Source organism: Giraffa tippelskirchi, chromosome 13 (genome assembly GCF_054371585.1).
Source record: "Giraffa tippelskirchi isolate mGirTip1 chromosome 13, T2T-mGirTip1v1.2.pri, whole genome shotgun sequence".
Taxonomy (NCBI): Eukaryota; Metazoa; Chordata; class Mammalia; order Artiodactyla; family Giraffidae; genus Giraffa; species Giraffa tippelskirchi.
The window spans coordinates 32,082,385-32,099,569 of record NC_137287.1 but is presented as its reverse complement, the minus strand read 5'-3'; the positions used below and the strand labels follow the sequence as shown (position 1 = coordinate 32,099,569).

The 17,185-nt window shown below is 46.4% G+C and overlaps 1 protein-coding gene across 4 annotated transcripts in view; it reads right to left on the bottom strand.

Annotated features, from left to right (window-relative positions):
* Positions 1–1,510: 1,510 nt before the first annotated feature.
* The window catches only part of EMP2 (epithelial membrane protein 2), a 41,277-nt gene continuing 25,602 nt past the window's right edge, over positions 1,511–17,185 (bottom strand). For 2 of the 4 annotated variants that reach the window (XM_081559229.1, XM_081559230.1), the window contains exons 2-5: positions 10,728–10,869; positions 7,572–7,662; positions 6,119–6,265; positions 1,511–5,058 (exon numbers count right to left, since the gene is read on the bottom strand). In XM_081559229.1, the coding sequence (XP_081415355.1) occupies positions 4,871–5,058; positions 6,119–6,265; positions 7,572–7,662; positions 10,728–10,805 (504 nt within the window). In that variant the 5' untranslated portion in view covers positions 10,806–10,869 and the 3' untranslated portion in view covers positions 1,511–4,870. Of the gene's footprint in view, positions 5,059–6,118; positions 6,294–7,565; positions 7,663–10,727; positions 10,870–17,185 lie in introns of all 4 variants that reach the window. The other 2 variants (XM_081559228.1, XM_081559227.1) reach the window with 2 other exon arrangements.

Below are 17,185 nucleotides of genomic sequence, written 5' to 3'. Positions count from 1 at the left end.
TGTGAAGGCAAAAACCTGGGCAGAAGATATATGGGGTGACAGGAAAAGATATGTCAGATCCTGTAGCATGCTTCATCAGACAAAGGATCAGCCCAGGGACACGACTTGGACTGAAGACTTGAAGAGACTGAAGCATAAGACTGAGAGGTAGGAATTCTCAGGTCCAAACATGAAGTCTATCTCATTCATGTAAGACCATAAAGCAAAACTGCCCTACTATGCTGCTACTGGATCCCTGACTGTCAAAATGTGTGTGATATTAAATGTCTGTTGTTTAAAAAAAACCCACATGAGAGCTCTGACTGGTTTAGCCTTGCACAGTCAGAGGAACTGAGAGCCTTCAACCCCCAGGTACTACTGAGACCCTTTGTACCCACAAGAAGGAGTAAAGGGCCTCCTCCCCACGCCCACCTTAGATACAGCCTTGGAAGACTATGGACTAGAGAGATCATCATGCTGAGTTCAGCTCAGTTCAGTTCAGTTCAGTTCAGTTCAGTCGCTCAGTTGTGCCCGACTCTTTGCGACCCCATGAACTGCAGCACGCCAGGCCTCCCTATCCATCACCAATTCCCGGAGCCTACCCAAACTCTTGTCGGTGATGCCATCCAACCATTTCATCCTCTGTCGTCCCCTTCTCCTCCTGCCCTTAATCTTTCTCAGCTGAGTGGAACCAAACAGATCCTGCATTGACAAACCCCTGGTCTTCCTCCCACCATGGAAGGGAGTTCTTAGAACTAGTAACCGGCAGGGAAACCATGCATGGACCACTGGGCACTGATGTTTATCCTGCTCATCCATTTTCCAAACTGGATCATTTATTGTACACCTCCTGTTCCTTTCTCCCTGTTCCACACTGGGTGCCTTTGGGACCCTGCGATGACTCTAAGTCACAGGTTGCTGGGCCATAAGGAGCCACACTGGGCCTGATGGATATCAACACATCACCAAGTGACCCTGGAGTGGTTGTGACTTCAGGGTACGTACCTCCTGGCAAGGGGTATGGTTCATTTCATGAATGTATAACTTTTGGCATTCTTTAGGGAAAAGTGAAAGCTCTGGTTTAATTTTTCTTTCTTTTTTTGTGGGGGCGGGGAGAGTGTGTTTTTATGATAGTCTTTTCATCATCACCCAACCCTTTAAAGCAGAAGTCTTTTAAACACAAACTGAAGAACAGGACTGGCTACATAACATGCGGAGACCATCGCAAAAGGAAAACGTGAGGCTGTTTGTCCAAATATCATTAACAATTTTAAGATGGTGCTAGCTGATCATTAACCAAGCGTGGGGCCCTTCGATGTGTGGGCGGGCTCCTGTGTCACTGTCGGTCACTCATCCAGAAAGCTGGCCTGTGAAAGAAGCAGACGGACTGAGAAACCCTCCTATGACCAACTTTCAGCCTCTCCCAGCTCTCTGTACAAGCCACACGTTAGGACCTTGCCACTCACCGTGGCAGCTTCTTCCTCTAGATATTGGCAGCGTTGGGAACACTGGAGTCTACTGCTCTGGGAAATTTGGTTTTAAACTTTATTTCTCAATGTACAGTTTCAGATTATACAAAACATAGAAAATGGACTACTTTAAAGGCACATTAAGTATAAAGTATCTAACTACTCTTAAAATCACATTTGTCCCCAAATCAAGATTCAAACTTAACCTCTACACCTTTCGCTAGCATCTCCCCATCACCACTGCACCCCCCTCCCCAATATACAAAACTGTCCAACTTGCTGTATTGTAAGTAATCTTTCAACTATTAGCGAGTTTAGTAATTCCCATCCAGGCAGATTTTAAATGAGGCTACAGCATCTATTCAAGCTACCACATTTAGTGTGCTTACATACAGGTTTGGGGGGTTAAGTTTCTTCATCACCAGTGAATACAGAGCATCCTAGGGCTTCATTCTGTTGATTAGGGATGCACAGAGGCACACAACCCATTGCAGAGAACATGGGGCAGGGTGGGGGGCGATGTCTCCAATTTTCCTGTATTCAGGTATGAGTATATACGTTCACGCAGAGCAACAAATTAAGCATTCTCCAAACTTATTTGAACAGAGACCTAAAGTAATTTTAATGCAAGTAACAAAAATGAGTTAGTCTGTCTTCATTCATAGCCCCTCAAAGGAGGAATTACAGTACTTTATAAAAATGTCCTAAAACATGCAAACTACAGTTCCCTCAAATGTAGTTGTCATCAGTAATACATTTGGTCCTAACATTTGCCTCTTGGATGTCTTAGCTCATTGTCTCTGTTGTTGTCCTTGAGTAACTGATCATAAGCACCAAGTGAGGGCTGAACCTCCCGATGGGTAAGAAGGTTGGGTATTGTCTTGCTCATGCCATCACCGCTTTTCCACCTCCCCAGGGCACATCGCATCGTGGGGAGAAAGGATGCTCTCTGTTGCTTCACAAAACCTTGGCATCCCAGATGGATGTGGGCACTGAATGCTATACAGGAATAGTGGAGAGACGGGCCAGGAAAATCCATGGGTCATTTCAGATACCACTCCTGAAGCCTTTTGGAAAAGGAAATTCATTTATTGCTTGGGAATGAAGCTTTCTGATTTCTGATTCTAAGGGGTTCTGCTTGTTTCCACTGTGGCTATCAGGGAGTTACAGACAAGCCACCTGAGCAGAAAGCCTGGGGCACTGATAGCTACCTTCCTCCACAAGATGAATGTAGCATCCCGCCAAGCCCAAGGGTGTAACCTGCACTCCTACCCCAAACAGGACTAATGAGAGTTTTCCACTGAGGCAGGAAGTGATCATTTGTCCTGCCTCTGGCCCCATGCCCCCCTGCACTATGCTGGCGGCCTCTCTGCAGGGAGGGGGGTGCCTGTCTCAGGCAGGATGTCTGGATTGGCTTGTGTTTTCAGAGCCTTGCACAGTGCTTGGAACACAGCATTTAATATTCTGCTGAAACTGAATGGAGTGAACGGGTAGATGGAGAGAAAACCTGGTCCTGCATGAAACAGGTATCCATGGAGACCCTGGATGACTTAAACCAGACATTTCCCCAGCTGCACGGGAAGTGGGCTGATGCTTCATTTAGCAGGAGGTCATTTACACGGCACCAGTGCTGACATGCGCAGACGGGTCCCAGGCATACCTCCCAGCAGCAGGCTCACAACACGGGAGGGAAAAGGCAGTGAGGGGCAAAGGGTTTCTCCCATAGTCACGTCCTGGCGTCCCCGGGCTGCCCCCCACCTCACAGCGCTGAGGATCCTCCCAGAGCCCTACTCCTCTGTGCAGCCTCGGAGTCCCCGGCTGCACTTAGCGGGACCCTGGCAGGCAGCGTCCCACGAGAGGCACCCACTGAAGTGTGAGAACCACAGCAATCTGGGGCCCTCCCGGGGCTTCATTCTCTGTCAGGACCCTGGGCCCCTCCAGGGAAGGAAGCGTTCTCCGGGTGCCATGCGGGCTGCAGGGCTCCATCAGCACCACCTGCGTTGGCTGAGCGGAGCGATATTCAGGCTGATCTAAACCCTTCGGAGCTTTTAAACCCAGGCAGGCACAGTGCAGGTCCCCTCCGGTCCCATGGACCTCTCTTCTGAATCCTTGGTTGTGTTCTTGGCAACCTTCACCGCTGTTTGCAATTCGTTTCCCTAATCGGTTTTTCATCTGTCTCCCCCGTTAGACAATGAGCCCCACGAGGAGACAGGCTGTCTGGACACGGTTTCCCCTGCGCCTGGCACCAACACTCCATCACTTATGTGGACAGATGAATGAATGGTGAATGGTCCTCTATGGCTCCAGAAGTGGGGCCTAGTAGAGGCCGGGTAGCCTTAGAAGGCAGGGCAGGAGGAGAAGGGAGAGGCCTTCTGAGTTAGGGTAGGGAGGAAGCTATATCCTCCCCGGCCCCCCCACCCCCCACCCCAGGGTGTTTGGCTGTCAGGATGCAAGCCCTGGGACTGGACTTTGGGTGGTCCAGATGTGAGCAGCTGTGGAAGAGGCAGTGAAGAATGAGCCGCTGATGGAGGCCAAGGTTTGGGCTTTCAGTGCAGTCTAGACCCACCTCCCCATCTCCACACGATGAGATCTTTAACATGTATGAGGCAGTTCTGCTCACCTGGCCCTGAGACTGCTGTGGTCCTCAATTTTAAGGCACCTGAGCATCACCAAGGAGCTTGTTACAAATGCAGGTTCCCAGGCCCCATCCCCGAAGACTCTGATTCTGTAGGTCTAGGGAGGGACCCAGATAGCCTGCATTTTACAAGGTGCCCAGGGGATCACGTGTGAGCCTAAATCAGACCCCCAGATTAAAGCTCACCTTCCTTAAGGCAAGCAGGTGACACTGTCAGCAAACGTGGGTGGCACTTTCAGAAGCCAGTCCATGACAGGAGGGTTGGGGCTCTGGTCTGGATGTAGACAGAACACCGGGGGGACCTATACCCGTTTCTCATGGGGAACTTGGCTAAGTATCCAAGGAGGTTTTCTCCTGTACCCAGACCCCCTCTCCCCACCTTCCATCACTAAACACACAGAGATTCAGTACAGGAAGCAGAGGTGAGGGAGGGGGGCTCAGTGTAGCCCAAACCTAGGGGAAGATGCCCCCAAGACCTGGCTTTTTCGGCCTCTTGTCACATTCCATTACATCCCGTGGTGAAGAAAGATCCTGCTGAACACTATTGGATTTGAGCATTGCAAGATTTTTGGCTTTGTCGTGTTGACGCTTTCGGATGGGCGGGAGTTCTGAATTCCAGCCTTCATAGTCTATGCTCTGCTCTCAAGAACATAAAAACTTCTCTTCTTTTGGCTTTTAAAGGAAACAATGTGTTTGCTAGAAAAACCACACACACGAAAAAACTGATTATATACAAAACGGTTATCTGGACGTGGACTCTGAACGGCGGCGAAAGCGCTCCCGGGCTCTACTTGCGCTTCCTCAGTATCAGATACATGAGGCCGCTGATGAAGGTGAACGCAAAGGCCACCCAGGCCAGGATGAAGGAGTAGCCGAAGCTGCCGCCCGAGGTCTGGGCATACAGTTCATGGTTCCTGTTGTGAATGTCTTTGCGCCGGTCAGTATAAATGGAAGCTGCGATCATGACACACAGGCCTGTTGGAAGAAAGCCAGGGCCCGAATAAATCACATACCACAGCGTGCACCGGGGACCCAAGGGGACTGTGGTCGGAGCTGAAGACCAATTTTAGGTTTTAGTATTAGTAGGCATTTATTTTAGTCTCTTGGAAAGATTACAACTAGTATTTTGTGGCAGAATATTGCCCTGTAGCCATCCAGCTGCCCATTCTTACTGGATGAGTCCAGTGTCGTTTGGACAGCCAGCTACCCAGCCCAGAAGGTCATAACTGCTCCAGGCCATGGGTCAGCCAGGCAGGAAGTAGTTTGCTTTGCAGGACACATTCGGTCTCTATCGCAACTACTCATCCTGTCCTGTTTACTTGTTATAGTTTATGGTTCTATATGTTACAGTTCTGGCCACAGGAAATTCTACGGTGAAAATTATTACACCCTGAAAAGAGGGAGATGAGAGAGGAGAAAGCATTTTTTGATGCTGTATTTTCCCTTGCTTACTGCTTTAGAAACTCTTAGGTCAGGATGAATATCAGGAGCTGCAGCAGCCCTTTTGGGGCCATGAGGAGGCCATCATTGACACTCCGAAGATGACAGCATGGAAGGATGGAAAGAGTGGAGGGTTCCTGATGCTGCTGCTGAGCTGCCAAACCAACTCTAGCACCTTCCACCTTCAAGCTATTTGTTATATTTAAAAAGTAAAGTTTTTGTGTCTGAAGTCATTGCTAATTGGATTCCTCTCTTAATCACAGCTGAAAACATCCTTACTGAACCATCAGCGTTCACAGATATTAGTGGTACAATGAGGCTAAGTACCCAGATTTTCCTTGGGGGGAGAGCCATGCCTCTCTCCTCTCTACCAAGGCAGCAACCCCTACTCACCCTACAGATCCTAGCTCAGGCTTCACATTTTTAGGACACCTTTCCTGATGCTCTAACTGAATCCAAATTCTGAAGTGCAAAAAACACTCCAGCTGCTGACCCCTCCTTTCCAATCCCTCACCTGCCACGCTCCTCCCATCAGAATACTCATGGTTGGCTGGGAAGGGAGTGTTTATTCTGGGAAGCCCATCATTTCACTTACAAGCCATGAGCTGGATGATGGAGGTTAAAACAAATCTCTCGCCCTGCTTGAGGCGGAAGAGTTGGAGCACGAAGATCAGAAAGGCGATGCAGCAGAGGATGGTGGACAGGATCATGGTGGCCTGGACCGCCTGCATCGTGGAGAAGTCTGTAGGAGAAAGGGCAAGAGTACATGACTAAGGACCACAGACCACTGGGCCCCTGGGGAGCACAGTGACAGCTCCAGAGCCTCAGTTTCCCAATCTTGAAACAGGGCCAGGAGACCACTTATGTGAAGGACTTAGCCCAGTGCCTCCCAGTAAACCTTCAGTAAATGATGCCTCCTTTTGGTAGTTTTGCTTTTATTATGAATATTGCCATTGTTGCTGATGGAATGGTAAGACTTTACACCCCAGTGAGCAAGGTCCCTTTCTCCCTAAGTAGGATTCTAGGAAAAAAACAAACACAAAATCAGGGTGCTCGTTAAGTCTGAACATCAGATAAACAACAACAATTTATTTTAGTGTGTGTCCCATGTAATATTTAGTACTAAATTATACTAAATTTTTCATTGTTTATCTGAGATATCAAATTCAACTGGCTGTCCAGTGTTTTATCAGCCAAAGTGTCTCTTTTGTCAGTTCTGCAACAGAAAACAGAACCATTCACTCCACAGTGAAGAAGAGGGCTTGACATGTTTTTAGATGCGATTTTCTGTATTTACAAAACCCTTTATTTTTCTGAGGCTTCCCTGATGGTTCAGTTGGTAAAGAATTCACTTGCAATGCAGGAGACCCAGGTTCAATCCCTGAGCTGGGAAGATCCTCTGGAGAAGGGAATGGCTACCTGCTCCAGTATCCTTGCCTGGAGAATCCCACAGACAGAGGAGCCTGGTAGGCTACAGTCCGTGGGGTTGCAAAGGGTTGGACACGACAGAGCGGCTTTCACTTCACCTCATCTTTCTACTGTAGCTCATGTACCGAGGCAGCACGGCAGAGCCACTGCTGTCACCTGCATTGACAGCTGAGGTTACTAAGAGTCCAAACAGTGCTCAGGTGACCTGCCCCAGGGAAGGTCACACAGCTCTTAAAGGAGACAGCTCTTGGGTTTCTGCCCATCAGGCTGCTGAGATGTGGGAAAGTGACACAGATATCTCTGAGCTATTTAGAGGACTGGGAAGAAGATTCTAGATGAGGGCTGGAGCTGAGAAGGGGTGAGGGAGAGAAGCTCTGCTCTGTCGAGAGAGAAGAGAAGGGTGGGGCCCAGTGTCGCTGGGGTTGGTGCCCTCCAGCCTCTGGCTCCCCCTTCTTCTTGTCCTCAGCTTATGCTGACCCTGCTCCCCCTGCCCTGGGCAGCAGCCAGGCCCCTCTGCACAGGCTGAGACCGAAGGAAGGGTGAGGGGTCAGACCGCAGGGAAGCCCTTCTCCCGAGGGGTCTTTTTTCACTCAATGCTCTCCCATCAGCTTCACACTCACCTTGAACAGAGTCATTGAGTTCCGTACAGTTCGTGTTGTTGACACATACTCTCCAGATGTCTGCAAAAAACTCCTCTCCTACCCACCAGGCCTGGAACACGACAGGGAAACACAGGGAAAAGGTGTTTGTTCACTATGAAAACAAAGGCCTTCCAAGGCTTCCCTGGTGGCTCAGTGGTAAAGAATCCACCTGAAATGCAGGAACCATGGGTCTGATCCCTGGGTCAGGAAGATCCCCTGGAGGAGGAAATGTTTACCCACTCTAGTATTCTTGCCTGGGAAGTCCCATGGACAGAGGGACCTGGCAGGCTACAGTCCATGGGGTCACAAAGAGTCAGACACGACTGAAGTGACTGAACGTGCATGTGGCCAAAAAGTAATGTTAAAAATTTTTTAAACTAAATTAAATTTAAAAATTAAGAGAAAAAGAGGTTTGGGGTGGGAGTGTCTATTTGCAATAGGCTCCCAGGTGATACCCATGCTGCTGGGGTGCTGATAGGGAAGGTCCAGGCTGTCCCAGGACTTGGGTGAGGAGGTGAGGCTCAGCTGGTGATGATAAAAGCAGATGGTGGTGAATTCCCCTGGAACTGCAGGGGCGAAGCTGGAGGGGAGGAGAGAAAGGATACTATCTTGGGGGGAAGCCTGTTATGAATGAAATGATCAAACAAGATTCTCCTGCCTTCTGTTCAAGTGCTCCTGTTTCTCTCTGTGTTCCTGCTGCTCTTTGCCCCCAGATGACCTTTCTTCTGGGCTTCCCTGGTGGCACTAGTGGTAAAGAATCCACCTGCCAATGCAGGAGACATAAGGGATGTGGGTTCGATCCCTGGGTTGGGAAGATCCCTTGGAGGAGGGCATGGCAACCCACTCCAGTATTCTTGCCTGGAGAATCCCCATGGACAGAGGAGCCTGGCAGGTTACAATCCATGGGGTCACAAAGAGTCGGACACGACTAAACCAACTTAGCACGCATGCACGACCTCCCTTCTGCTTTCCATCCACCCAAAGACTGGACTCTCTCCAACCCTTCACCATCCATCCAGGCCACGGTCGGTCACTGAGCTCTCACTAGGGGCCCCAGTGACACTGCCAAGCGAAATTCCTAACACATAACCAAGATCGAGTGACTCATCGACTGGTAAAAATGCCCCCTGTGTCTTCTCAGTAAGGCCCATGGTAACAGAAACACCCAGAGGATGAGCTGGTGCTGTGGCTGATGGCTTTTCTGCCCCTAACGTTAGTGTATCCCTTTCACTATGTCTGGGACCTTTTCAGGATCCCAAAGGGTAGATGCAAGAAATAGAAAAAGATTGTAAAAGCACGTTCAAAACCATTCAGTTCACACAGAGTGGGCCCTTTGGATAATGGTAGGTTCCCAAGGCTTTAACAATGTGGTCCCTGCCTGGCCACTCATGACAGTTCTTTCAGAACCCCCAGGAACCCCAACCCAAACCCAATCATTCATCTCCCTTAGGGCATCTAGAACCAGGAGCCTCTGGAATGCTTCAAATCCCAGCTCCACCACTTTCTGTCCGGTAAATTCCAAAAGGCACCCTAACTGTCCTAAGGCCCAGGTCCCTCATCATAAAATAGTACCAGGAGAGGATGGATCTCGTAGACTTGGGGTGACGATCACATGAGATGATGCACATCAAAAGGCCGCGAGTAGGAGCTCCAGAGTAAGCAGCCTCTAAGTGACAGGTGTTATCCTGGTCTGTGTTGCTATTATTATTTTTATGATGAATTGACAGGAGTCAATTATATGATTTTATGCAGACTGACCTGGAGGCTACTTGTACAGTGCCCTTTCTGGCTTCCTGAGCAGTTTCTGACTCTAAATATGTCCACAGTCTGAAGCCATCAGGACTGAAGCCAGGCCTTTGGATCAGGATATGGGCCATAGGGAACATCTGGTTAAAAACTTCATTGCCAGGGGGGATGTTAATCTATGCCAATATGTTATTTATCAAATGTACCCCTGCTATATGGATACTCAAAGAAAAAAATTAAATTTTTCATGGGTACGTGGTCAGAGTGGGGAGTGTTCCACTCTGCTGGGAAGGGCATGGTCAGGTGGGCTTGCAACAAGAATCCTGTTGGTAAGGAGATGTCAGAGGCAAGAGGGGCAAAGGTTACCTGGGATGGGTCACCTGAGGGATCTAGGGCAATGGTCCTCAAGCAAGGGTGACTTTGCCTACCAGGGGACATTTGGCAGTGTCTGAAGATATTTTGGGGTGTCACAACTAGGGCCAGGAGTGCTGCTGGAGACCAGGGATGCTGCTAAACACCCTATGATGTGTGAAGCACCCATAAGAAAGAAAGTTGTTGTTCAGTCGCTAAGTCATGTCCGACTCTTTTCAACCCCTTGGACTGCAGCACGTCAGGCTCCCCTGCCCTTCACTGTCTCCAGGAGTTTGCTCAAGATCATGTCCATTGGGTTGGTGATGTTGTCTAACCGTTTCATCCTCTACCTCCCCCTTCTTCTTTTGCCTTCAATCTTTCCCAGCAACAGAGTCTTTTCCAGTGTGTCGGCTCTTTGCATCAGGTGGACAAACTACTGAGGTTTCAGCTTCAGCATCAGCTTCCAATGAATATTCAGGGTTGATCTCCTTTAGGATTGACTGGTTTGATCTCCTTGCTGTCCCAAAATGACAGTAGCTCTGAAGTTGAGAAAATGACCTGAGGAGAGCTGAATTTAAGTCACATCTGCAAAGGGTTTCCTATAGCTAAGGCATCTGTGGGGGACTCAGGGATGAGTGGACCAAGGTCCCTGCCCATCCAGACTTATATATGAGATGCTTCAAAATCCCACACTTCAGCCAAGAGTCCTCAGGCATGGGCTGAGGAGATAGGTGTGCCTTGGTAGGGTGTGAAATGACAGTCGCTCAGTCGTGGCTGACTTTTATAGTCCATGGAATTCTCCAGGCCAGAATCCTAGAGTGGGTAGCCTTTCCCTTCTCCAGGGGATCTTCCCAACCCAGGGATCGAACGCAGGTCTCCCACATTGCAGATGGATTCTTTACCAGCTGAGCCACCAGGGAAGCCCTTGGTAGGGAGAATAACCCCAAATTATAATCAGCTTGTGGGAGTTCTCAACCCTGCTTCTATTGACTCTAGGATCCAGGGGTTCTGGGAAGGTCAGAAGGAAAGGGAACTTACATTGTCGATGGTGGCGACGAAGAGCAAGGCCGCGGACGTGATGTGGAAGACGATGATGAAGGCCAGAAGCACCAACATTTTCACGGGGCACCAGGGTGGGGGGTGGTGCGCAGAGCAGCGTTTAAAGCCCAGAGGAGATGTGCTAAACAGGGTGAAAGAAATCCAAATTTGTCAGTGACAAAGCACTAGGAAAGTGAAAAATTAAACTTTCATGGGATTTTAGAAAAGCTTAAACAGCTCTTCCCATCTTTCCTTTGCCTGGAGACTTCATTGGACAAAGTCTGGCATGAGGAGCCGCTCTCTTTTGCATCCAGAGGCCAGATATTCCTCGTGGAGGAAGAGGAGTGAGAATCAATTCCAATCCCTAATTCAGAAGAGCACTGCAGCCTTCAAAGCAGCATACTGTGAGCACCAGGGCAGGAAGGAGCTGCTCTGAGTGTGCTAAAATACTGTTTCGGATCCCCCAACCGCCAAGCAATGCTGTGGGGACTTCATAGCCCCAGAGCAAGCTCACTTTCTGAGTATTTATTATCACAGTCCCTGCTGCCTTGCCATGTACCAAAGCAAACGTCATCAACTAGGAAACTATTTCCTAATGACCTATTTATAAAATTAATCCCAGTGTAAGTTGGTGCAGTCACTATGGGAAACAGTATGGAGGTTCCTTAAAAAGCTAGAGTTGCCATGTGATCCAGCAAGCCCATTCCCGGGCATACATCTTTGTATCGAAAAAATCCAAAGAAGAAAGCAAAGAAAGAAAGCATGCAAAAGAATGCTGTGAATATCAAAGGACAAAAAGCAACACTTGGGAAAATTGATGAAGTCTTTGAATATTTATTTAAAAAATGACCATCATCTTGGTCAAACAACACGAAAATGTCAAGTAAAAATGTCACATCAACTAATCCAGTTGAACGAGTGAATGCTACCAACCCTCCAAATCAATACCTGATTCATTCTTCTTTCATCCCAATCATTTGTGACCAGTTACCATTACCAAAATTCTGTAGAACATAAAATTATTTTTTAGTTTCACTTTTAAAAACACAATTCAAATCAGACCTTGTTTTCACTATTTTATGATATTATAGCACCAGTTTTCAGTGGATTGATTTTATTTTTTTGACCCTCTCTTTCTCTCCCTCCAAATACCCCATCCTGGCCCCACACACACTGTGTTCTGCACCATTTGAGAGTAGGTTGCCTATGCCATCTCTTTGAGAGAGATAAGCTTCATCTAAATTATTTCATCTGATTGATGACTGTCATTTATAAATTTATTGCTACTTCTGTCTTGGGTATTACTTTGGAAAAGATGTATGGGCTTCATTACATACTCTAACGTATTGTCTATAGATGATAAGATAAAGTCAAGCATGTACCTGCTGATACTTTTTAAGTGGACCTGTCTTTATACTTAGAAATGTCTCTTAATAGTAGGCTTCCGTGGTGGCTCAGATGGTAAAGAATCTGCCTGCAATGCAGGAGACCTGTGTTCAGTCCCTGCATTGGGAAGATCCCCTGGAGAAGGAACTGGCAACCCACTCCAGTATTCTTGTCTGGGAAATCCCATGGACAGAGGAGCCTGGCAGGCTACAATCCATGGGATCGCAAAGAGTCGGACATGACTGAGCAACTCTCACTCACTCACTCTGTCTATGCCATACTTTATGTCTAAATATTTCAGTGTGCATCTCTGAAAAAACAAGGCCATCACTGTACATAATCACAGCATGTTAATCCCCCCAATTTTACATTATATAGTACTTTTATCTCATCTACAGTCCATATTTAAATTTCTCCAATAATCTCAGTAATGGCCTTAGCTATTTCTTTGGTCCAGGTCAAATCCAAGATAATGCATTGCATTTTGTTGTCATATCTCTTTATGGTTCCTCAGCCTTTCTTGGCCTTCCTAGCACTGATATTAGAGTACTGACCATTTATTTTGTAGAAAGTCTCCTTTCTTCCTTTTTTTCTAGAGGCATAGAATATATTGAAACTTAAACAAGAATTTAAATATATTTCCTTTCAAAATTGAAGTATAGTTGATTCACAATATTATTTGAGTTTCAAGTATGCAACACAGTGATTCGATATTTTTAGAGATTATAGTCCATTTAAAGTTATTATAAAATACTGGCTGTATTCCCTGTGCTGTACAATATATCCTTGCAGCATATTTATTTACTATAATTAAATTTATTTATTTTTAACTGAAGGATAATTGCTCTACAATATCGTGTTGGTTTCTGCTAAACATCAACATGAATCAGCCATAGCATTTCATGGCAAATATTTCATGGCAAATAGATGGGAAAACAATGGAAACAGTGACAGACTTCATTTTCTTGGGCTCCAAAATCACTACAGATGGTGACTGCAGCCATGAAATTAAAAGACACTTGCTCCTTGGAAGAAAAGCTACGACCAAACTAGACAGCATGTTAAAAAACAGAGACATTACTTTGCCGACAAAGGTCCATCTAGTCAAAACTATGGTTTTTCCAGTCATCATATATGGATGTGAGAGCTGGACTATAAAGAAAGCTGAGTGCCGAAGAACTGATGCTTTTGACCTGTGGTGTTGGAGAAGGCTCTTGAGAGTCCCTTGGACTGCAAGGAGATCAAACCAGTCAATCCTAAAGGAAATCAGTCCTGAATATTCATTGGAAGGACTGATGCTGAAACTGAAACTCCAATACTTCGGCCACCTGATGGGAAGAGCTGACTCATTGGAAAAAACCCTGATGCTGGGAAAGATTGAGGGCAGGAGAAGGGGACGACAGAGGACAGAGGAAGAGATGGTTGGATGGCATCACCGACTCGATGGACATGAATCTGAGCAAGCCCCGGGAGTCGGTGTTGGGAGGCCTGGCGTGCTGCAGTCCATGGGGTCGCAAAGAGTCAGACACCACTGAGTGACTGAACTGAACTGATACCCATGTCCTCTCCTTCTTGAACCTCCCTACCATCTCTCTCCCCATCCCACTCCTCTAGGTTGTTACAGAGCCCTTGTTTGAGTTTCCTGAGTCACACAGCAAATTCTCATTGGCTATCTACTTTACACAGGGTAATATATATGTTTCCACGTTGCTCTCTCCATACGTTCCACTCTCTCCTTTCTCCCCTCCCCTCCCCGCCCCCGCCCCCGCTGTGTCCATAAGTCTGTTCTCTATGTCTATGTCTCCATTACTGCCCTGCAAATAGGTTCATCAGTACATGAAAGTCTCCATTTTTAAATGCTTCCTAATGATTAGATTCAGGGTATGTTCTTTTGGCTGGAGAAGGCAATGGCACCCCACTCCAGTACTCTTGCCTGGGAAGTCCCATGGACAGAGGAGCCTGGTAGGCTGCAGTCCATGGGGTCGTTAAGAGTCAGACACGACTGAGCGACTTCACTTTCACTTTTCACCTTCATGCACTGGAGAAGGAAATGGCAACCCACTCCAGTGTTCTTGCCTGGAGAATCCCAGGGACGGGGGAGCCAGGTGGGCTTCCGTCTATGGGGTTGCACAGAGTCGGACACGACTGACGCGACTTAGCAGCAGCAGCATGTTCTTTTGGCAAGAATATTACACACTCATGTGACCTTGGTGTGTTCCACCAGGAGGCTGTCCATTATTGGTGATGCTGACTTTGATTAAGGGGTTAAGGTCACCAGATTTCTCCATTGTGCACTTTCCCTTTGTAATTAAAAAGTAACTTCTGGGGAGGTATTTTTTAAACTGTGATAAAAATGCACATCATTTTAAAATGTACTACTAATGACATTTAGTACATTCACAAGGTTGTACATCCATCACCACTGTCTAGTTCCAGAACACTTCCTCTCCTTGAAAGGAAACCTTGTACCCATTAAGGAGACACTCCCCCTTCCTCCCTCCACTCAGCACCCAGCAACCACTACTCTGCTTTCTGTCTATGGATTCGCTGATTCTGGATATTTCATAAAAAATGAAATGACACAAGATTTGTCCTTTTGTGTCTGGCTTCTTTCATTTGGTAGTATTTTCTAGGTTCACCCCTGTTGTAGCACATTTAGGGAGATATTTTGAGTCAACTTTAAGATCCAGTCTCTCATTAAAATGTCACCCCAATAGTTTGAGCATCTACTGATATTTCTGAAATAGAATCACTTAAAATAGGCTTTTTTGGACAAATACCATATGCTATCACTTATATGTGTAATCTAAAATACAACGGAAATGAACAGATCTACGAAAAAGAAACAGACTCACAGACTTAGAGAACAGCCTTGTGGTTGCCAAGGGGTAGGGAGGGAAAGATTGGGAGTTCAGGATTGGCAGATGCAAACTATTGTATATAGAATGGATAAATAACAAGGTCCTACTGTATAACACAGTGAACTATATCCAATATCCTGTGATACACCACGATGGAAAAGAAGATAAAAAAAGTGTATATGTATATATATAACTGAATCACTTTGCTGTATAGCAGAAATTAACACACTGTAAATCAATTATACTTCAATAACATTTTTTAAAAAGAATAAAATAGCCTTTTTCTGACACTAACTCTCTCACTTAGAGAGAGGCATTGCACAAAACCCTCCACCCTTTCTCTGCTCACTCTCACTCACAGGACACATTATTCCCTCATGAGACTGGCCAAGGCTCATGAGCTCACACCGGGGCTGCTCTCTGAGACCCAGGACTCATGAGCAATGATCCAGGAGCCAAGTTCCCAGCCGCCATTCTGTGTGCGCATCATCACTTGGAAGAACTCAATGAACCAGCTCACAGATTCTTCCAATTCTTTCAAAAAGGACAAATTCCCCTTTGTCCAGGCCTGCGTCATTCTTAGCTGCCATCCTATGCTGCCTTCAAGTAGTTGCATTTCTGATCCTCACAAAAAAAGGGGCATTACCACACTGAATGCCACGTTACTTCAATATCAACTGGAAGGCCAAAATGCCAGCATCACAAGCAGTGCCAGTAATTCCAGGGTGATAATAGCTTTACATATTGTTCAGTTCAGATGGCATAAATACATAAGGATGCATAACTAAACCTTTCTGAAACAGGAAACAAAGACTTTAACTCTTCCCTAAAGTGTGAAATTCAAATGTTATAGGGCATGACTTTGGATGGTTTATTAACATGGCATTACATAACAGTGAAGCACATAGTAATAAAGTCCCCATTCTAATCTTTCCAAGTCCATCAAGGAAAAAGATGCGGCTTGGTGCTGGCCTGTCTCTGTGGTAGTGGTTTAGTCGCTAAGTCGTGTCTGACTCTTGTAATCCCATGGACTGTAGCCTGCCAGGTTCCTCTGTCCATGGGATTTTCCAGGCAAGAGTACTGGAGTGGTTTGCCATTTCCTTCTCAGGGAATCTTCCCAACCCAGGGATCAAACCTGGGTCTCCTGCACTGCAGGGAGATTCTTTACCGACTAAGCTACCAGGGGAAGCCTGTCTCTTAACACTTAGCAATTTTCCTTTAAACACAAAGAAAAAGCAGACCTTTGGACTGGCCACAGAGCATAGCTAGAATTTAACAATATTTTTAGACTTTATTATATTTATTTTTGAAGTTCTTTCTTTTTATAAGAAGTAATAGCATTTATAGTAGTGATAGAAAGTCACCTTTTAAAACAACTTTATTGACGTTTTAGTGAATCATTTAAGAAAAATTATGGGGGAGAATGGATACATGTATATCTATGGTTGAGTCCCTTCACTGTTCACCTAAAACTATCACAACATTGTCAATCAGCTATATCCCAACACAAAATAAAAAAGTTAAAAAAAATTTTTTTTTAAGAAAAATATTATGTAAATAAAAGGGCAGGTGGTCTTCAATGTTAGCAAAAATCCTGAAGATGGTTCTCAAATGCCTAGTGTCTGAGAAGCACTGCTTTAACACCTGGGAGTGATTTCAGTTGTAATCCCAGACATTAGAAATAAGCTCCTACAGAGAAGAGCAAGTTTTTATGAGAGGTTAAATAAGGTCTTGAGACCGGTGTAAGAGAAAAGTCTAGGGGCATACAAAGGTGGCTACTGATTGGCTTGAACCGTTAAGAGTCCAGGAAAATTAGGGAGAAGAGAAGCAAATGTCACCTACTTAGTTCTCCCCAGTGAAAGTGAAAGAAAGAAAGTGAAGTCGCTCAGTCCTGTCCGACTCTTTGCGACCCCATGGACTGTAGCCTGCCAGGCTTCTCCGCCCCTGGGATTTTCCAGGCAAGAGTACTGGATTGGGTTGCCATTGCCTTCTCCAGGGGATCTTCCTGACCCAGGGACCGAACCCGGGTCTCCCGCATTGTAGGCAGATGCTTTACCCTCGGAGCTACATGCCCCCTCTCCCCAGGGATGGTGTCTGGAATTCAGATCCCCAGTGAAAAACAAAACGGGGTAAATCAATGACAAAACTTTCAGACCTGAGGCATGGCTTGGTAACCTCACCAGACCCTTTGGAGGCAATTATTCATACCTA